General features: G+C 44.3%; 1 protein-coding gene across 15 annotated transcripts in view; it reads left to right on the forward strand.

The window, feature by feature from the left end:
- kcnma1a (potassium large conductance calcium-activated channel, subfamily M, alpha member 1a) overlaps positions 1-22,528 on the forward strand; it is a 486,207-nt gene that overhangs the window by 446,097 nt on the left and 17,582 nt on the right. For 9 of the 15 annotated variants that reach the window (XM_055661690.1, XM_055661694.1, XM_055661692.1 and 6 more), the window contains 3 exons: positions 2,346-2,476; positions 13,888-14,082; positions 18,953-19,071. In XM_055661690.1, the coding sequence (XP_055517665.1) occupies positions 2,346-2,476; positions 13,888-14,082; positions 18,953-19,071 (445 nt within the window). Of the gene's footprint in view, positions 1-1,700; positions 1,785-2,345; positions 2,477-13,887; positions 14,083-18,952; positions 19,072-22,528 lie in introns of all 15 variants that reach the window. The other 6 variants (XM_055661691.1, XM_055661680.1, XM_055661681.1 and 3 more) reach the window with 1 other exon arrangement.

A 22,528-nucleotide genomic window follows, 5' to 3' on the forward strand; every position in this document is an offset into this window, starting at 1 on the left:
ACATGCATCTAGGTTTGCAGAGACGCACATCATCTGTATGCACCTTACTATTAAGTGTGGGGCTTGTTGGCAGGGGCTGTTTATGCTTATGTGATGTGTGATTTCTGCTGACAGAAGCTGAATGACAGTGGTAATTTTCATAATAATAACTTTGCTGAAGTTTTTCTTTCAAGGACAACAACCATTATTGTTTTGTGCTCCTGCGGGGTGGAGTGTACGGGAGGGGGGGGATGAGCAACACCTCATGGGATGGTGCAGTGCTGGGTAGTACCCCGAGCTCTGAGTTTATATCAGTGATAGGACCAAATGGTGGACAAGGGGTCTGCCCAATTGCTGTAGACAGTGCTCCGTAATTGGCATTGTTGCCCATGTGTTGGCATTGTCCAAGATTAGATTAACCTTGGAGATGCTAAGCCCAGTCACAGCTAACCTTCACTTGGGTCACTGTGTTTGGGGCACTCCAACCCTGAACACATACTGAAAATCTCATCAGCTGTGGAATATTACCATGGAGTCAAGAGTGTTTAATTGCTACATGTACTAAAAACAGAACAATGAAATTCTTACGTGCAACAACATAATAGGCCTGTGAACACAGGACTCATAGAGTTCAAGTTCAAGTGAGTTTATTGTCATGTGTCCCTGATAGGACAATGGAATTCTTGCTTTGCTTCAGCACACAGAACATAGTAGGCATTTACTACAAAACAGATCAGTGTGTCCATATCCCTTAATATAAATATATACACACAATAATAATATATTTTATTGTCATTATACATAAGCGCAAAGAGATTTGGTATGCAGCTTCTATCCGATGTCATAACTTAAATAACTAATAACATTTAGATTTAGATTTAGATACCCCGAGAACATGGATTGTAAAAAGAACATTACAACAATAAAATATAAATAAATAAATTGATAAAGTGCAAATAACAGATAATGGGTTATTAATAATTAGAGTTTTGTCCGAGCCAAGTTTAATAGCCTGATGGCTGTTGGGAAGTAGCTATTCCTGAACCTGGTTGTTACAGTCTTCAGGCCTTCTACCTGATATTAAACATATCAGGTAGAAAGTACATATTAAATAAAACTACATATTAAACAAAAAAATATATTAAAACAAACAACTACGAGTGCAGCAGATCTTGTCTTTAGTGTAACCAAGCCCGTTCATAATATGGTTAGTGTTTTGAAGCATTCAAAAGCCTAATGGTTGTTGGGAATAAGTTGCTCTTGGAACAAGTGCAAGCTGTAAATTACTTGAAACATAGAAACATAGAAATTAGGTGCAGGAGTAGGCCATTCGGCCCTTCGAGCCTGCACCGCCATTCAATATGATCATGGCTGATCATCCAACTCAGTATCCTGTTCCTGCCTTCTCTCCATACCCCCTGATTCCCTTAGCCACAAGGGCCACATCTAACTCCCTCTTAGATATAGCCAATGAACTGGCCTCAACTACCCTCTGTGGCAGAGAGTTCCAGAGATTCACCACTCTCTGCGTGAAAAAATTCTTCTTCTCCTTGGTAATCGAAAAGCTTCTTCTCCTTGGTAATCGATTAACAAAATCCTTCTCTGTGTTTAGAAACTGTGACTAGCTGATGAATTGTTGCTCTGTGTTGGTGTTAATGAAAGTGTTCTCTTTCCCGTATCTATTGTACCCTCCTGTTTACCAATTTCTCATTCATTATTAGTTAAACCTGGCAAATTGCTCCCTTTGGTTTCATTCAGTCAGGAAAAAAACTTTGGAGCCAACATCCCAATGATAACTGAGTTGGGTAAGCAGCCCCTTTCTCTTTTCACACAGCCTCACCTTGCTCCATACCTCTTGTTGTCATTTGGCTGCGAAGGATTTCACTTCTATTCTGCTATTTCTTTTGCAAGGTATGATTGACGTTGCCTGCCTTGGCTGTGTCCTTCTAATTTTTTTTCTCCTAACAATTTTAATTTTCACTGATCATCTCTTGTTTTCACCCCCACACCCCCCACACACACACACCCACCACCCCTCCCTCTATCCTTGTAGTTTTCTCCATAGTATTGTTTGCTGCACCTTCATCATCGGTCTGTGTCACGCCAACTGATAGTTCTATCCAGCGCTCTCCTCAAAGGTCTGAGAAAAAGGGAAAGAGATTTCACAACAAACTCTCTATTTCTGAAAGCTCTCTGAAGGCAGAGGTGGGGATTGTAAAGCAGAGGCGAACTTTTGGCCACCTGGCACTGTGCATGAAATTAGGGCATAAATTGGAGACTGCCGTCCTTCAGAGCTGCTGGTGACCGGCGAGAGGCACCTGGTGTTGAGTGTGCACTCAAGCATTCTTTGTCTTTCCTTCCTCCAGTCAATGACTCCAACGTCCAGTTTTTGGACCAAGATGACGATGATGACCCGGACACAGAGCTGTACCTGACGCAGCCATTTGCCTGCGGCACCGCATTTGCTGTCAGTGTGTTGGACTCCCTGATGAGTGCGGTAAGTAAACGCAAGCCAATGTGGTCTCTAATCCCGTGTGTAGGCAGCAACTGCAGATGCTGGAGTAACTCCACCACATAGGAACAGCACCTCATATTTCACTTGGGCAGCTTGCTACCCAGCGGTTACACAGAAAAGCTGGAGAAACTCAGCGGGTGCAGCAGCATCTATGGAGCGAAGGAAATAGGCAACGTTTCGGGCCGAAACCCTTCTTCAGACTGATCAGGGGTGGGGGTGGGTGGGGACAAGAAAGGGAAAAGGAGGAGTAGCCGGAAGGCTGGAGGGTGGGAGGGTGCTACCCAGCGGTATCCACATTGATTTCTCTAACTCCAAGTAACCCTCGCTCTCCTTCTCTCTCCATCCCTCCCCCACCCTAATTCTCTGACTAGTTTCCCTGTCCTTCTGATTAATTTTACTGAATGTATGCATCGTTGTCACCTTCCCCTCAGCCATCAATGAACCCCGTTCTACATTTCCTTATCTTCGTCTGCTTTGATCTGTCATTTTCACTCCTCCATATCGCTATACTCCCTTTCTCCTGACTCTCAGTCTGAAGAACGTTCTCAATCCAAAATGTCACCCGTTCCTTCTCTCCAGAGATGCTGCCTGACCCGCTGAGTTACTCCATCATTTTGTGTCTTCCTTTGGTCTCTGATCCCTTCGATCATCAGTCTTTCCTTTCTCCATGCACTGGATCTGTCCGATGAGTATGTTTCTGCTACAAAGTAAATCTTTCCTTGTGTTCCTTGTGAATAACCCAATGTTCTATGTTTCAATGGCTGATCAATTAGTGTGTAGGAAAGAACTGCAGATGCTGGTTTAAATCAAAGGTAAATCGCAAAATGCTGGAGTAACTCCTCCATATTGCCATATCAACTATCGCATATCAGACTGAAGAAGGGTCTCGACCCAAAACGTCACCCATTCCTTCTGCCCAGAGATGCTGCCTGTCCTGTTGAGTTACTCCAGCATTTTGTGATCTATGACAGATCTATCAGTCTCTTCCAGCCAAAGCTTGGCAGGCATCAACCAAGCCTTTGGGCGTTTGCATGCAGCGAGTTTCGTTAAGTGTGCTGATGTAATTCAAGGTGCCAGAGTAACTGCAAGCTACTGCAGAAATCTGGGGCTTGAGCCTTCAATTAGTTGCAAAGCAAATGTTGTTTTAAATAGCGCCATCCTTTCCTTTCAGAAGACAATAGCAGTGAAGTAATCTTTACAAGTGCAATCAATGCCCAGGTAGCACACACAGGTGATTGCCTGCCCAGGTTGTTGTGAATGGACAAGGTATGTATTGCTCCTAGGGCAAGGAATGGAGTAACGGATCTCTGCTTAGAGGCATTCAGACAGCAGATAAATTTTAACAGTAACTGATGGCAGAATTACATTAAAACATGGAGAAATAAAGATTGATTTAAGTTCCCTGCCATTCTGCCCTGCCACCAGAGACACCGTTAGACCATCTAATGTGCTGGTGGCTGTTAGCAGGGGAAGGTGCTGAGAAGTTGAAGCAGTGTAGCAATTCACCCCCTCAAGGTGGATTCTCACCGCTGGTCTGAACTCTGCAGAAGAATCAAGTGTTAGCATTTCGGATCAGTTTGAAGGCAGAAATCTTTCAGATGTTGGACCTCGTCTAGCCTGTTAGTGTTGCACGGTTTGCTGCAAAGAGTAACGTTGTGAAGTTCTCTGGTGGTTTCAAACTGTGCTAAGTACCTGAAGGATCGATCCGCTGCAATCTCTGGCAGTAACAGAACCTGTATTTTTAAGGGTGGCTCTTGTTTTGTCAAAATAAAGCATCGTGTAAGAATGCTGGGGTTATTTTGAAAGCGATCAAAAGCTTTCAAAGCATCTCTACAAAATAATAATAGCCAACCACAGTTAAAGCTGCTGGAGCCTTTTATTGAATGTGTTTCTGAAATAATGGAATTCAGTTAGCTAAGTGCTCCAGAGTAGTTGCAATGCAATGCCTGGAAGGGTCACCTTTGACAACCAGTCTGCTCAATGTGTCAATGCAAGGCTTGGGCTTGCTGTGCTTTAAATATGTTTCTCCACAGCCATTCCCAGCAAGCATGGGGCAACCAATAACAACAATTACTTGCATTTAAGTAACACCTTTCACTCAGTAACAGCGTCCAGAGCACCAGTCAAAGTTTGTCACCAAGCCATGTCAGGAGGTACTTGGTGACACACACAAAGACATCAGTCAATGAAGGTGGACACAAAATGCTGGTGTAACTCAGCGGGTGCAGCAGCATCTATGGAGCGAAGGAAATAGGCAACATTTCGGGCCAAAACCCTTCTTCAGCCAATGAAGGTGGACACAAAATGCTCAACGAGACAGGCAGCACCTTTGGAGAGAAGGAGTGGGCGACGTTTCGGGTCGTGACCTATCTTCAGACCAAATCATCACCCATTCCTTTCTCTCCATAGTCAATGAAGGTGGTTTAGGGAAAAACAGGAAGAGAGAAAGATGGCAGTACAGCAGTTGGAATGATGACTGAATAATACTAATCATGAAACATGCAGAACAACACTAAGGAGAGATGTATCTCTTGTTTTAGAGATGTGTCTCTTCGTTTATTAATATCAACCTGATGACCTATAAGAAACAAAGGCTACCTCTGTCAGTCTAGTTTTTTATGTACATATATAAAGAGAAATAAAAGAGGGGTAAGAGTGTGGAGAGGACACTGGAGAAGTAGTAATGGGGAACAAAGAGATGGCAGATGGATTAAATAGGTTGTTGCATCAGTCTTCACTGTGGAAGACACCAGCAATATGGAAATAGAAATTCAAGAGAGTCAAAGAGCAGAAGTTAGTGGAGATGCTATTACTAAAGAGAAGGTGCATGGGAAGCTGAAAGGTCTGAAGGTGGATAAGTCACCTGGAGCAGATGGACGACACCCTAGTGTTCTGTAGAGATTGTGGAGGCATTAGTGGTGATCTTTCAAGAATCACTAGTCAGGAAGGGTTTGCAGAAGGCTGGAGATTGCAAATGTAACTCCACTATTTAAGAAGGCAGTGAGGCAAAGGAAAGGAGATTACAGGCCAGTTGGCCTGACTTCTGTGGTTGGTAAGATTTTATTATTAAGGATGAGGATGAGGTTTCGAGATACTTGGAAGCTCATGATAAAATAGGCCAAAGTCAGCATGGCTTTGTTAAGGAGAGGTCTAGCCTGACAAATCTGTTGGAATTTTTTGAAGAACCTCCCACATGTAGGTTAATTAACTTGGTATAAATGTAAATTGTCCCTAGTGTGTGTAGGTTGGCATGGACCCGCTGGGCCAAAGGTGCTGATTCCACACTGTATCTCTAAACTAAACTAAACTAAACTAATAACAAGCAGGATAGACAAAGGAGAGTCTGTGGATTTTCAGAAGGCCCTTGATAAGATGCCTCACATGAGGCTGCTGAAACAAGATGGAAGCTGATAGATTAAAGATATGCTTTAAAGCTCTTAAAGATAGCGGTCAGGGGATAGGGGGAGAAGGCAGGAACGGGTCACTGAATGTGACTGAATCAGCCATGATCACAGTGAATGGCGGTGCTGGCTTGAAGGGCCGAATGGCCTACTCCTGCACCTATTGTCTATTGTATTAGTGCAAGGTGCCAGTAGGATAGAACATTGCCTGATTGGCAAAGGGTGAGAATAAAGGGGAGTTTATCTGGTTGATGGTATGTGACTAAGGCGTGTTCCACATGGGTCGGTGTTGGGTCCGCTACTTTTCATGTTATATGTTAACGATCTAGGCATTGCAATTGATGGCTTTGTGGCATAGATTGTGGATGATACAAAGGATATGTGCAGGAGCAAGCAGTTTTGGGGAAGCAGGGAGTGCCGAAGGGCAGGTTTAGGTGATTAGGCAAAGAAATGGCTGATGGAATACAGCGTAGCAAAGTGTACGGTCAAACACTTGGATGGAAGGAATAAAGGCATGGACTATTTTCTAATTGGGGAGAGGTTCAGAAAACAGAGGTGCAAAGGGACTTGGCAGTGCTGTTACTGGATTCTTAAAGGGTTAATCTGCAGGTTGAGTCAATAGTATGGAAGGCAATTCTCTGCCTCAGAGGGTAGTGGAGGTGGGTTCTCTGGATGCTTTCAAGAGAGCTAGATAGGGCTCTTAAAATAGCGGAGTCAGGAGATATGGGGTGAAGGCAGGAATGGGGTACTGATTGGGGATGATCAGCCATGATCACATTGAATGGCACTGCTGGCTCGAAGGGCCGAATGGACCACTCCTGCACCTATTGTCTATTGTCAAATGTCTAATTAAGAGGAGATTAGAATATAAAAACTGGAATGTAATTTTGAGGCTTTTTAAGGTGCTGGTCAGACCACATTTGGAATATTGTGAGCAGTTTTGGGCCCCATATCTGCGGAAGTGTGTGCTGATATTGAAGAGGGTACAGAGGAGGTTTACGAGAATGATCCTGGGGATGATTGGGTATTTGACAGCTCTGTGCCTATACCTACTGGAGTTTAGAAGAATGAGGGGGGAACTTCATTAAAGCCTACTGAATAATGAAAGGCTTCGGTAGAGTGGAAGTGGAGAGGCTGTTTCCAGTAGTGGGAGAGTATAGAACCTCGGGCACAGCCTGAGGTTCTGTACTTTCCAATAGAACCTTAGGCACAGCCTCAGACTAAAAGGACGTAAATTCAGACGGAGATGCAGATGAATTTCTTTAGCCAGAGGGTGGGAAATCTGCGGAATTCATTGCCACAGATGGCATTGGAAACTAATTCATTGGGTATTTTTCAAGTAAGTGTGTCCAAGGTTACAGGGAAAAGGTTGGAAAATGGGATGAGATGGACAAATAGAGCAGCCTGGTAGAGCAGACTCAATGGGCCAAATGGCCTAATTCGACTCCTATATCTTATGATCATTGTTTCCAGACTCAGCCACTGTAGTAGTTATCCCTGACCTCTCATCCTCCATCTGCCTTATGTTTGGATTTATCCAGAACTCTATCCCAGAGAGACACGAGACTACAGATGCTGGTATCTTAAGCAAACACAAAGAGTGCTGGAGGGACTCAGTGGTTCAGGCAGCATTTGAGGAGAGTTTTGAGTCGGGGACTTTGAAGGGACCTGACCCTCTCCATTCCCTACCCAGAACTCGATCACAATTCACATGCATCCTGTTTTCATTTTACCTCTGTGATCATTCACCTACACTGGTCTCAAAACACAAAACCTTCCATCAACCTTCCTTAGCCCTCATCTCTCCAACCTTTCATATCTTATGACTCTTCAATGGTCTTTCTTTCAAACTTGGATTGCTCATTCACCTCGATGTTTTAGGCGTCAAAGTTTGGAATTCTTCCCCTAAACCTCTCACTTTAAAAAAAAAAAATGCTCCCTAAATCCTACCTCTGAGCAAGAGCAATTTATTTTTTTGTTCAATAGCACTCCTGTGATGTATTTGTGTAAGATTAGTGATGTTAGCTTGCTGCATATAAGCCAGTTGTTTAGTTTAGAGATATGCGGAGCGGAAACATGCCCTTCGGCCCATCGATTCCGCGCCGACCAGTGATCCCCGCTCATTGACTCTAGGGGCGATTTACACTTATACCAAGCCATTTAACCTACAAACATGTACGTCTTTGGAGTGTGGGAGGAAACCGGAGCTCCCGGAGAAAAGCCACACAGGTCACGGGTAGAACGTACAAACTCCGTACAGATAGCGCCTGTAGTCAGGATCGAACCCGGGTCTCTGGTGCTGTAAGGCAGCAACTCTACCGCTGTGCCACCGTGCCGCATAGTTGGCAGTAGGGGGTGAAGCAAGAAGGGAGTCACAATGCTAAACATGCATGGTGGGAGACTGACTGTAATTAAGGGGAATTGAGTCTTCCTCTTCAATATTTACCACAGCTTTGGATCAGGGAGTTTAGGGACCAGAACCAATCTGGTACTAAACATTAGTATAAACAGTGAGTTTGAGTTTTGTTTATCATCACACATACAAAGGTGCAGTGAAAACCATTTCTGGTGTGCTAACCAGTCAGCGGAAAGACAATGCATGATTACAATTGAGCCATCTTATACATGATAAAAGAATTTACATTTATTGCAAGATAAAGTCCGATCAAAGATAGTCCAAGACAGTCGACAATTTGTAAAGGAAGGAACTGCAGATGCTGGTTTAAACCGAAGATAGACTCAAAAAGCTGAAGTATCTCAGCGGGACAGGCAGCATCTCTGACGAGTAGGAATGGGTGACATTTTGTGTCTGAATAACGGTCTCGACCCGAAACGTCACCCATTCCTTCTCTCCAGAGATGCTGCCTGTCCCGCTGAGTTACTCCAGCTTTTTGTGTCTATCGCCAAATTGCAAAGTATAGTCCATTATTCCAGCAGTACAGCAGTCGTTAGTTGTAAGCGGAGTATGAGCATGGGGGCTACAAGCTTCTGTGCAAACACACAGAGAGATATTTAATTTGTGAATCAGGGCGTGAAGTACTGAAATGCCCTGGAATGTGTCAGTTGGAGGTATTATTTCTCCTGGTTCAGCAGAGCCGCACAGGTTCTGATGTGCTTTGCTTCTGGGATTTGCTCTTAAATCACTTGATGCAAGAAATGTGAAGTAATGTAATAGAACCAGGCAGCAACAAACACAATAAAAAAAATCAGTAACTCGTTGCTGGCACCAGATGCAAATTTAAGTTGAATCCAACTTGCACTAATAGGCGAAAGTTTATAAATGGATCTGTCAAATTGATCAGATAGTCCGATTTGTTGCCGAATCAGCAAAGTGAAGTTACTGTCAACACACTTTTCAGAAACATTGCCATCAAATGGAGCTGTGCTCGGCACAGCAGATGACTTAACAAGGTCACTGCAGCTTTAAGGTCCCCAAGTGACAATCCTCAAGCTGTAACATGGGCATTACGTGTCCTTCAGTGGCTCGTGTGGTCTATAAGGTGCTAGCGAGGGAGAGATGGATTTCTGGGCATTGAAACACTCCATTACTTTGATGTCTCAATTTGGCTCCTATCTGGGTTTTGAAAAGCAGTTAGAACAAAACATCATTCAGGCAGTAGTTCACTTTGAACAAAGGTGTTGATGGTTTAACAGACAACTCTCATCTATCACCCTGGCTGACAGCATTGTCAGAATCGCAGATAGCTGCCACATGTTACGGCTGACTTGGCTTCAGTTGTAGCTGTGACTGCGCGATTGGCTTCGAGTCACCCACCAGTCCCTGGAGCTGCTCGTTGTTTACATTCGCCACTTTTCCAGGTATCCATTCCTGAAATACCCAAAGGCGACCCAGAATTTATTTGTCACCGTAAACCCTGCAAATTATTGACAGAACTCTTTGGTTCCAGCTAGATAAATTATGGACTCTTCTTTAAAATGTATTCAAATTCACATTTATTGTCACATGCACCAATTAAGGTTCAGTGATATTTGATTTACCATGCAGCTATACAATTAAAAGCACGGTAGAACTTAACTGAACCATCCACCACAGTGATGGAAGGCAATAAAGTTCAGTCAGTCTTCCTCCTTTTGTTCACCCGTGTATTCATCTTTTAGTTTAGTTTATTGTCGCTTGTACCGAGGTACAGTGAAGAGCATTTGTTACGTGCTTAAGTCAGCAGAAAGAAAATGCATGAATACACTCGAGCCATTTAGTGTACAGATATGTGACAAGGGAATAACATTTAGTATATGTTAAAGCCGGAAAAGTCTGATCAAGGAAAGTCCGAGGAGCACCAATGAGGTAGATAGCAGTTCAGGACTGCTCTCTGGTTGTGGTAAGATGATTCAGTTGTTTGATTACAGCTGGGAAGAAACTGTTTAAGAAGGAACTGCAGATGCTAGAAAATCGAAGGTAGACAAAAATGCTGGAGAAACTCAGCGGGTGCAGCAGCATCTATGGAGCGAAGGAAATAGGCAACGTTTCGGGCCAAAACCCTTCTTCAGGGTTAGGGTTAGGGTCTGAAGAAGGGTTTTGGCCCGAAACATTGCCTATTTCCTTCGCTCCATAGATGCTGATGCACCCGCTGAGTTTCTCCAGCATTTTTGTCTACCTGGGAAGAAACTCAGATTCAGATCAGATTCAGATTCAATTTAATTGTCATTGTCAGTGTACAGTACAGAGACAACGAAATGCATTTTGTTGTCTCTGTCCCTGAATCTGGAACACCCCCTGAAAATGTTGGTGTTTTTGGTGCTGGCTATTAAAGCAGCATTTATCGTCCTTATTAAGTTTCCTTGAGAATGCTGCAGGTCGAGCCACTGCAGTGCCTGAGACCTTGTTTCAATCCTGGCCTCTGCTGCTGCTTGTGTGGAATTTGCACGTCCTTCACATGACTGTGTGGGTTCCCTCAGAGTGCACCACATCGTGACGATGGGGGGGGGGGGGGGGGGGGGGGGGGGGGGGGGGGGGGGGGGGGGGTGGGGTTAAATGGCCTTGTGTGCAGGTGAGTGAGACATTCTGGGGGGAATTGATAACAAATATGGAGAGAATAAAATTGGATTAGATTAGCGTAAATGGATGGCTGATGGTCAGCATGGACTTGGTGGGTCGAAGGGCCTGTTTCCATGCTGTATCTCCCTAATGTGGTGGGAAGCTGCCTCCTTGAGCTGCTGCAGTTCATCTGATGGAGATATTCTGTGTTGTTGGAATTTTAAACATTGGGACCATGGTACAAGTGAGTTCTTGTCCTTGTCCTTGGCTATTATAGTCCTTGACTCTTATGGAGTTGACCAAAATGATGCAGAGGTCACTAAGAGATCACCTGGGCAAGCATGGCTAAGTTCCTACCTAGAACATTAGTGAACGAGATGGATTATTGCAACAATCTGGTAGTCGTTACTTTTAAATTGCAGATTATTTGGCGAATTAACTGTGGTGGGAATGGAATAGATTGATGTTTTTGAAATATCAAATATCAGAAGGCATAGCTTTAAGGTGAGAGGGGCAATGTTTAAGAGAGATGTGCAGGTCAAGGTTTTCACACAGAGGGTGGTGGGTCCCTGGAACCTGCTGCAGGGGTGGTGGCAGATACATTAGTGACTTTTAAGAGACTTGGGATAGGCATGTGGGTGTTCATGGAATGGAGGGATATGGATTATGTCAAGGTAGATAAGAGTTGACCTTGGCATGTTGGGTACAGACATTGTGGGCTGAAGGGCCTGTTCCTGTGCTGTACTCTGTTCCACATTGGTCTTTATTTCTGAGTTCACAGTTCTTGCATCAAGTGATTTAACTTCTGCACCACCAGCCAGGTGCCACTTACAAAATTAGGTCTGATGGCCATTAAACTCCCAATGTGCATGTGACCCGTGTTTAAAGCACAAACAATGGAACGCGTGACATCACTTTAGGATGGCGCAGTGGTAGAGTTGCTGCCTTACATTGCCAGGGTCCCAGGTTCGATCCTGACTATGGGTGCTCTCTGTACAGAGTATGTATGTTCTCTCTGTGACCACATGGGTGTTCCGGTTTCCTCCCACACTCCAACGACGTACAGGTTTGTAGGTCAACTGGCTATGGTAAAAATTATAAATTATCCCTAGTGTGCTGGATAGTGCTAGAGTACTGAACGCTGATGGGCGCAGACACGGTGGGCCAAAGGGCCTGTTTCTGCACTGTATCTCTAAAGTAGAGAATTTTTTTGTGTTTGTATGTTTCCCATTTTGTCTCACTGCCCATAGAGAAAAATCTCACAGGGAAAAACTAAGGTAATAACACTTCCACGTCCTCCAGAGATGCCGTCTAACCCGACAAGTTACTCCAACACTTTGTGGAATTCATTTCCACAGATGGCTGTGGAGGCCAAGTCAATGGATAGTTTTAAGGCGGAGGTTGACAGGTTCTTGATTAGTAAGAGTGTTGGGGGTTATGGCAGGAGAATGTGGTTGAGAGGGAAAGATAGATCAGCCATGATTGAATGGCAGAGTAGACTTGATGGGCCGAATGGCCTAATTCTGCTCCTAGAAGTTATGAACTTAGTCTGGTTTTGTTTTGTAAACCAGCATCTCCGGTTATTTGTTTCTGTATAAGAACACAAAAAACTGGTTGTTATTCCCACCCAAGAAAACACTATCAAAACCTCTCATCATTTTATTTACTTCTATCAGGTCAGTGAAGTTTAACTTCATTATATTGACATGAAGCAAATATTTCTACAGCTGATTTCTGGAGTTAGAATTGGGTAGATTTTTTCCCCACACATCACTTTAAGTTTAGAGGGGCAAAGCTTAACAGAGATTGTCAGGGGAAGTTTTTATTTACACAGAGAGTGGTGGAGGCCAGACGCCCGTTGCTGGTGGAGGCTGATACAATAGTGGGGTTGAAGTGACTTGTAGATAGATAGACACGCAAGGACTAGAGGGGTATGGATCTCATGTACAGAGACAAGGTTTGTTAATCTTGGCATCATTTTCGGCACAGACATTGTGGGCCAAACATTCATGTGCTATGGTACATGTATGTATGAAACATACATTTCTATGGTAGACAAAAGTGCTGGAGAAACTCAGCGGGTGCAGCAGCATCTATGGAGCGAAGGAAATAGGCAACGTTTCGTCCCTAAACGTTGCCTATTTCCTTCGCTCCATAGATGCTGCTGCACCCGCTGAGTTTCTCCAGCACTTTTGCCTACCTTTGATTTTCCAGCATCTGCAGTTCCTTCTTAAACACTGTACATTTCTATGTTCTGTGATTGTTTACCTGATGGTATGGAATGGTTATCGATGTTGGCAAGCTATCATCTTGAAGGAGCCTGCACCTAATAAACTCTGCTTGCCTGCTGCACACACGAGTGTTTTAAACAAGGCCACCTGGGACTCGATCCTCATCATGCATTTGTATTTTTTTTTTCCATAAATATCAAAATGTTTAATTGATACATACTTAAGCTTGATTTCTGTCAGTTGCTGCCACTGGGATTGGAGGATGTTCCCGCAGAAGAGGACAACCAGCGAGTAGCAGCGGCAATGTGCAGCGACAGTCCTGACACCAAGACCGCTCCCAGCTGAATCAATGATGAGGAAAAAAAGCACTCTAGCTCGCCTGGGCTTTGAACCTGTCCAGAGTCCTCTGGTTCTGTGTCTTTCCCAGCCTCCCTATCGGTTGTGAAGTTAACACTGAGAGCGGGAGGCTTTGCATCGCCACTAACACCAATTATAGAGGGAATTAATCATTGCAATTTCTGCCCTTTAGAACAAAACTGACCTGAATTTGTGCATTGAGGAAAAAATATATAGTGAAAGGACCTAATGGGACATACAACTAAAACAGAGTAATTGGAGTCGGCTGTCTTTTCACTTGCCAGATAAAACATGTGATGTGACAGCACGCTAGTTTTAACTGCACAACCTCCTCCAAAAGCGTAATTTGAATTTCTCCGGTGATGACTTTAATAGTGTTCACTTAAAGAGTTTGTTTTATCTCTGCAGACATACTTCAATGACAATATCCTGACTCTGATACGGACTTTAGTAACGGGGGGAGCAACGCCAGAGCTGGAATCGATGCTCGCTGAGGAGAACGCCTTGCGAGGCGGTTACAGCACGCCACAAACGCTGGCCAACAGGGACCGCTGCCGCGTGGCACAACTCGCCCTGTACGACGGGCCCTTCGCAGATCTTGGGGTAAGGCCGTCTTGGTTTGCTCGATGTATCATTCCCAACGTTGACTCTTCTAAACTGAAAAACAAAAGATACAAATGCAACATTTTTTAAAGGCCTTTGAACTGGGGAGGAGTAGGGGGAATGCTAGACACAAAATGCTGGAGTAACTCAGCGGGACTGAAAGCATATCTGGAGAGAAGGAATGGGGTAACGTTTCGGGTCAAGACCCTTCTTCAGACCTGATACATCACCCATTCCTTCTCTCCAGCGATACTTCCTGTTACTCCAGCATTCTGTGTCCATCTTCAGTGTAAACCAGCATCTGCAGTTCCTTCCTACGCAAGGAGTGGAGGCATATGGGCCTAATGTGTGCAAGTAGGATTAGCATCATGGGCAGCAACGATATGTTGGGCTGAATGGCTGGTTTCTGTGTTGTAAAACTCCTTGATGCAACGTACCTCTGTCCAACACAACTCTATATTTTGACAAGGACATGAGGCAGAAAGATACATTGGTGTGTGAGGTTTATGGAAGTAAATGTGATTCAGGTCAAGAACTGCAATGTAATCCTGTCAGTTACTGTTTTATTTGTCTATAACATGGTTGGTTTTGGGTTATGACTGGATTAGTAGCGTGAGGTTGATAGGTGCTTACACTTGGAGCATTACAGTACAGGTCTTCAGCTGGAATCTCTGGAACGAAACCAGAGTGGAAAAGGTCAGATAGTTTCTTCACACAGATCGGGAAGACCAGCAGACATATCTAAATCAGTCAATAAAGAAACAGCAACAACAGAGAGAGCTGAGTGTAAGTCATCTTAACCAGAGGAGAGAACACAGAGCAAGAATTGAGTAGATACAACTCCCACCTCATGGGCTAACCCTCTTGTCCCAAGAATGAGTCCAATAATCTAATTAATTTGTATTCTACTATTTCCATGACAAGTGTATTGTGTTTCAGTGACGGGATTAAAAGGGTACACAGGACTTTAAGGCATTGCCTGACCAAATCAGTACACTAGTGTGATATATAGATGATACACATGGTATTTGAGTATGCTTATGTAACAATATATGTGTGTGTATAAGTTAACATAAGGAGGATGTGTTAGAAGAAAAGATCTTGAGATATAAATGGTTATCACTCGGCTAATATGTGAGCTCTGGTTCTTTTGCCCAGCCATTGTCTGGTCTGCAGTGCTTCTTCTTTCGTGTGGCGTGCACAGCCTAAAGTTGTTGGACAACTTGTTTTATTTGATCTTCCGTTTGTGCACGTCGAGTTGATTGCATTAGTCGAAACAGGGCGGACCACGTGAAGGTTGCAATCTTCCACCCCGTCTGCAGTGCGTTTTTATGTCTTGAGTTTGTACAGGCTGCTGATATTGCTGGGGCAAAGAGAAAGAGGATTCTCCGAGACTTTATGCTGCTATCAATGGGCAAATCTGTCAGTTGATGATTTCATCAACCCTCATGGAATATGCATGAGTGTGATCATTGGCAGGGTATAGGATGAGCTTTGTCCATGGTGTCCCTTGGTGACACTGTATGAACTTATATAATCGGCCGAAAGGCCTGTTTTGTGAGCTCTAGTGCGGTAACTCTAAAGGGCCGGCCCCACTGTACAAGGTAATTCAAGAGTTCTCCCCTGATTCGAGCTTGTGTAATGTACGTAGCGGGTACATAGGAGCTCGTGGACGTCTCGTAGCTGCTCGTACGAGTAACAGTAGGTATTCGGGAAATCCGGTAAACTCATGACGTTTTTTCAACTCTGTGAAAAAAAATGTCCACGAGTAAAAAAAGTACTTGTGATGAAAAAAATTGTTACTTTATACTCGAACGAGCCCCTACGTACATTACACAAGCTCGAATAAGGGGAGAACTCTTGAATTACCTCGTACAGTGGGACAGGCCCTTAAGTATGAGGATGCTGTTGACGATAAATCTGTAGGCAGCAAATCCAGGTCTGAAGAGGGAAAGGATACAAAGAAATATTAGTTTAAAACCCCCTTCCTTGAGCAATGCTGCCAAATATTGTGCGAGGCCTTGAAATACAGGTTGGGAGAAACCGAATGTAAAGAAAACATAGTCGCTTTAAATGACTAATAGCCAATACATTGCACTTTCAAATACATTAGCATATCGCAAAGCTACAGTAACTAATCCAATCAGCAGAATACTTCTCTCCCAACTAGAAAGTTGTAAGATCAGATCATAGGGCTGTCTGTCATTGTCGCCCACTGGGGAAAATATTTTCTGCATTCCATCAGCCCACATTTATAATTCTGTTTGGAAATTACAATAATTTTTCTGCTAAATTAGACAACACAAACATGATGTAAATTTGGTGGACCCCGTTTAGTATTTCTGCTCGGCAATAGTAATCCCATCAATTCCTTACCCTGGGGGAAAGAACATGTTTTTTCTTTAAGAATTTGAGCCCACGTTTTTTTGCAACAGTTCATTTGTAGCCTTTTAAACTGTGCGTCTGTCCTTTCAATACATTCCTCTTATGAAGTGTACATTATAGGGTGATGATCACACTGCACCTGGACTCCTGGATATAATTTCCATTTCCTTGCCTGCCTTAGAGGACATGCAATGAAGAGCCATTAATGTGATTGATCTCTGAGATGAAAGGGGTGGCCTGATGAAAAATCTGTTGGACTTGTGCTCACTGGAGTTTAGAAAAATCCAGGGTGACCTCATTAAAACATGTTAGCTGAGAGGCGTTTTCCCTAGGCTGGAAAATCGAGCACTGGGGTCATGGGGTCAACGCCTTATCCCGCCTTAGGATAAGCAGTTGACTGTTTAGGACTAAGATGAGGAGGCATTTTGTTTTCAATTGTTTAGAATTCTCTACCCCAGAGGTTTGTTGGTTTTCAGTCACTGAGTTTATTTGAAACTGAGATTGGTGGGTTTTTGCAAACTGAGAGAGGTGAGGATCAGGAGATAGAATGAGAAGATCTTCTGTAGTCTTGGTATGTATGTGTAGGCTGTTCCTGCTCCTCTCTATCTCGTTCTAAGCTGCACCAATTCTGCAGCACAAGGCTAACAGCACAGTGAGTACATTTAAAACGCGTTGTTTAAGCTGTTGGTTGGAGCATTAAATGGAGTGCCGGAGGAAGAGGTGGAATGTTGTACTGCCATTCTCCTGCCCGTTCACAGAGCTGGCAACAGTCCACCATGCCGCCACCCCTTTGCTTCTGGGTGCAGTCCCAAGCATGAATGGAATGGAGGCAAAGCAAATATTTCTATTGCCCTGTGCCGTATAATCCATCCTTGATGTGGTCTTACTGAAGTTCTTTCATGTTTGGGGAATGCCCATAACTCATGGAGCTGGCATTCGCATCCAAGAGCGTTTAAGTATCACAACTGTGCAAATAGTTTCACAAGTGACAAGAGACCTATTTGTGGAAACATTGGCCAAGAAAGTAATGAGAAAGGAGCTGTTTTAAATCAAAAGCAGAACCATTTTAGAGTCTGCAGGATCTGTAGGGTGAGTGGGGGTTGGTAGCTATTTAATACATACACACTTCCATGAGGAAAACCATTAGAATGTAAATGCACTCAAAAACGTTTCTTGTGAATTGAGCATCTAAGTGCCAATCCAGCACAGTGGATTACTGTTTTTAATTTCACTGCCATCAAATCATCATTCAATCCCATAGAAAAAGTGAACATCACAAAGGTTTCAGTCAAGGGAACATTCCAAATTGACATTAATGGATATACAGTCATTAACCCAGAGTACTTCAGCAATCATGTCATTCTGACTGTGTGAGTTAATTCCGCGCTTTCAGTCTTGTGGGCAGTAACCCTCTCTGTCTTGCTGCTGATGCTCACTGACGCTTGGTGCTAACAAATATTTCATATAATAGATAGCGGAAAAAAATGGGGGAAAGAAAGTTGTGGTCATTTGAGATTCTTTGAGATTAAGATAAAATACTCAACTTTTGGAAATATTTCTGCAATAGTCGTTTGTAACAATAAGAAAACCTTGCAGGGCAGTGAAGAATTAAATGACAGGAACACTCTCAGCCAGAAAGCACTAGTTGTTAAGGTATTATGTATGAGCAGGCTGTTGGAGGTTTTAAGCCATGAAGGCTATTCTCGGTTTGAACTGCAGATGCTGGTTTAAACCGAAGGTGGACAGAAAAAACCGGAGTAGCTCAGCGGGTCAGACAGCATCTCTGGAGAAATGGAATAGGGTTGAGACCCTTCTCGGTTTTGCCTTGCACTCTGCCCTAGCTGTATCTAGTTGTCACCAACTCATGGATACTGGTTCAACGGGAGAATCTTCATCAAAAAAATAGTGATTGAGACTTCCTATCCAATTTGCCCAAAATTGGCCAAACTAACACATTAAGGACATTGGAACAGGTATTTATTAATGAGGATAGACACAAAATCAACGGGACAGGGAGCATCTCTGGAGAGAAGGAATGGGGAACTTTTTGATCGAGACCCTTCCTATTTACGAGGGCACACAGTAGCTTTCAGGTGAAATCGGGCAACGTTTAAAAGGAGATGTGCGGGGCAAGCTTTTTTAACACAAAAGTGGCTAGCGCCTGGAACATGTCGCTGAGGATAGTAATGCAGCCAAATATAACAATGGCTGTGGAGAGAGATAAATCAGCCAAGATCGAATGGCAGAGTAGAGTTGATGGGCCGAATGGCCTAATTCTGCTTCTGTCACTTATGACTATGAGATGTGAATTTGCTTGGATTCCAGGTTACATTCACTTAAACCTATGCTACAAAAGTGTGAAAAAAATTAATTGATTCTACATTATAAGACATTTCTATTAATTCCCAACTTTGCAGCACAGTATTAATGTTACTCAGGAAGCTCTGCTGTTGCTAATATTTTCCCTGTCTCCTTTCTTCTCCAGGATGGTGGCTGTTATGGAGACTTGTTCTGCAAGGCCTTGAAAACCTACAACATGCTTTGCTTTGGAATATACCGACTGAGAGACGCACATCTGCGGGCACAAAATCAGTGTACTAAGCGGTAAATGGCACAAGCTTCATAGCATTTCCTTGTGTTGCTACTGGGACAAGAGGAATAACATGAATTAAAAATGAACTGCAGATGCTGGTTTACACCAAAGATAGACACAAAATGCTGGAGTAACTCACAGGGTCAGGCAGCATCTGTGGAGAACATGGATAGGTCGACGTTTCAGATCGGGGCTCTTCTGGACTAAAATGAAGCTTAACAAAGGGCTGGAGCTTGTTGAAAGATTTGGATCAATTGGAAAATAAAGGAAAATAGGCAAATATGTGGTTCTGGTGATCAAAGTTGTATGTGTTTAAGAAGGAAGTGCAGATGCTGGAAAATCAAAGGTAGACAAAAATGCTGGAGAAACTCAGCGGGTGAGGCAGCATTTATGGAGCGAAGGAAATAGGCAACGTTTCCAGTCGAGACCCTTCTTTCAACTGAGGGGGGGGGCAGGAAGAAGAAAGGAAGAGGCAGAGACAGTGGGATGAGGGAGAGCTGGGAAGGGGAGGAGAAAGCAGGGATTATCTGAAATTAGAGGAGTCAATGTTCATACCGCTGGGGTGTAAACTGCCCAAGCGAAATATGAGGTGCTGCTCTTCCAATTTACAGTGGTCCTCACTCTGGCCATGGAGGAGGCCTAGGACTGAAAGGTCGGGTACAGAATGGTAGGGGGAGTTGAAGTGCTGAGCCACCGGGAGATCAGGTTGGTTAATGCGAACTGTGCGGAGGTGTTGGGCGAAGCGATCGCCAAGCCTACGCTTGGTCTCACTGATGTAGAGCAGCTGAAACCTGGAACAGCGGATGCAATAGATAAGGTTGGAGGAGGTGCAGGTGAACCTCTGCCGCACCTGGAAAGACGGCTTGGGTCCTTGAATGGAGTCAAGGGGGGAGGTAAAGCAACAAGTGTAGCATTCCCTGCGGTTGCAAGGGATTGTGCCAGGAGAGGGGGTGGTTTGGGTGGGTCGGGACGAATTGACCAGGGAGTTACGGAGGGAGCGGTCTCTGTGGAAAGCAGACAGGGGAGGAGATGCAAAAATGTCGGAAGATTAGTTGTTGTATGTGACGGCTGGTTGGGTGGAAGGTGAGGACAAGGGGGACTCGGCCCTTGTTACGAGTGGGAAGAAGGGGAGTGAGAGCTCCCCGTTCCCTGAAGAATGAGGACATTTCCGATGCACTGGTGTGGAACACCTCATCCTGGGAGCAGATGGGGCGTAGACGGAGGAATTGGGAGTAGGGGATGGAGTCCTTACAGGAAGCAGGGTGGGAAGAAGTGTAGTCTAGATAGCCATGGGAGTCAGTGGGTTTATAGTGGATGTCAGTCAGTAGTCTATCACCTGCGATGGAGATAGTGAGGTATAGAAATGGTCCAGGTATATTTGAGTGCCGGATGGAAGTTAGTGGTGAAATGGATAAAGTCAGTGAGTTGTGTGTGGGTGCAGGAGGTAACACCAATGCAGTCATCGATGTAGCAGAGGTAGAGGTCGGGGATGGGGCCCTGGTACTCCTCGAACAAGGATTGCTTGACGTACCCTACAAAGAGGCAGGCATAGCTAGGGCCCATGTGTGTGCCCATAGCTACGCCTTGTATTTGGAAGAAATGGGAGGAGTCAAACGAAAAGTTGTTACGGGTAAGGACCAGCTTTGCTAGGCGGAGGAGAGTATCAGCAGACGGGGATTGGTTGGTTGTGCGGTCGAGGAAGAAACTGCGGGCTTTAAGACCATCCTGGTGGGGGATGGAGGTGTAGAGTGACTGGACATCCATGGTGAAGATGGGGGCCTAGAGAACGGAAGTCTTGGAGTAGACGAAGAGTGTGTGAGGTGTCTTAAACATAGGTAGGGAAAGTTTTATGTGTGCTGATTATTTGTTGCAGTGTCTTGCCTGTCTTAAATCAGATGGATGCGTTTATTCAAGGGTGCTATGGCAGATAGATGAATGCAAACTAGGGTACAGCAGGTAGAGCCACTGTCTCACAGCACTAGAGGCCCAGTTTTAATCCTGAGCTTGGGTGCTGTTTGTGCAAAGTTTGCATCTTCTCTCAGTCGCTGTGTGGGTTTACTCTGTGATTTTTTTTTAAAGTTGTGACAGTACCTGCCCCAACTACCTCCTCTGGCATCTCATTTTATATACCTACCACCCTTCGTGTCAAAACAAAAGTTGCCTCTCAGGTTCCTAATGCATCTTTAGCACCCTTCACCTTAAACCTAGGTCCTCCAGTTTTTTTTTCCCCCAGGGTGGAAATGTCCAAGATTCGAGGCCATATCTTCAAGGTGAGGGGGAAAGGTTTAAAAGATACCCGTTGGGTCTGTTCCCCCCAACGCATGGTGGGTGCTGGGGCTTCACACGCACACTAACCGCCTGCCATACACACGGAGGTGGGGGGAGAGAGGAGAGGGAGAGGTGGAGGAGAATAAGGGTAGTAGAGGGGAGATGGGTGGGGCGGAGAGAGGAGCGGGAGTGGGGGAAACATAGAAACATTAGGTGCAGGAGTAGGCCATTCGGCCCTTCGAGCCTGCACCGCCATTCAATGTGATCATGGCTGATCATCCAACTCAGTATCCTGTACCTGCCTTCTCTCCATACCCTCTGATCCCCTTAGCCACAAGGGCCACATCTAACTCCCTCTTAAATATAGCCAATGAACTGTGGCCTCAACTACCCACTGTGGCAGAGAGTTCCAGAGATTCATCACTCTCTGTGTGAAAAAAGTTCTTCTCATCTCGGTTTTAAAGGATTTCCCCCTTATCCTTAAGGCAGGGTGTAGGGGGAGTGGATGGGAGGGGGAGAGACCACTGTGTCCCATCCCCTCAACATACGGTTGCAGTGGGGAGGGAGGAGATAGTTGGAGAGGGGGGAGGGAGGAGGACACCTCTCTGGTCTACAACATGACATTTTTTTCAAACTCTTCTAAACTCACCAATTAGGCCGCCCAAGTGGGACAGCCTCTTAACACACACAAACTGCATAGGCATGGGAAGAAAGTAGAGTCCTAGAGGAATCCCAAGCGATCAGAGAGAACATGAAAACTTCACACAGTCAGTATGGAACCCAGGTCACTGGCACTGTGAGGCAACAGCTCAACCAGCTTTCACCATGCCACTCTATAAGAGAAAACTGGTGATTATTATTGTGATAACACATATTATTATTGTGTAGGAAGGAACAACAGATGCTGGACACAAGATTTAGCAATGATACAAAATTTTGAGATTAAAAAAATCAAGTCTGCAATTTATCCCATCAGTTAAAGCATAAAAAGAAGTTTAATTTGACACCTAATTCACTTTCATATCTTCAGTATTAAAACAATTATGGCCATTTTCATACTCGGAAATTAGCATCTTGTTCCCTATTGCTTTTCCATTGACTTAACACAAAAGCTGTGATCGAGGACAGTCAACTAGCCATAACTTTCTTAAAAATTAAGAGAACTGAAAGAAAATTTCAGATATTATAGATTGAAGCATT

Source organism: Leucoraja erinacea, chromosome 34, assembly GCF_028641065.1.
Source record: "Leucoraja erinacea ecotype New England chromosome 34, Leri_hhj_1, whole genome shotgun sequence".
In the NCBI taxonomy this organism is placed as follows: Eukaryota; Metazoa; Chordata; class Chondrichthyes; order Rajiformes; family Rajidae; genus Leucoraja; species Leucoraja erinaceus.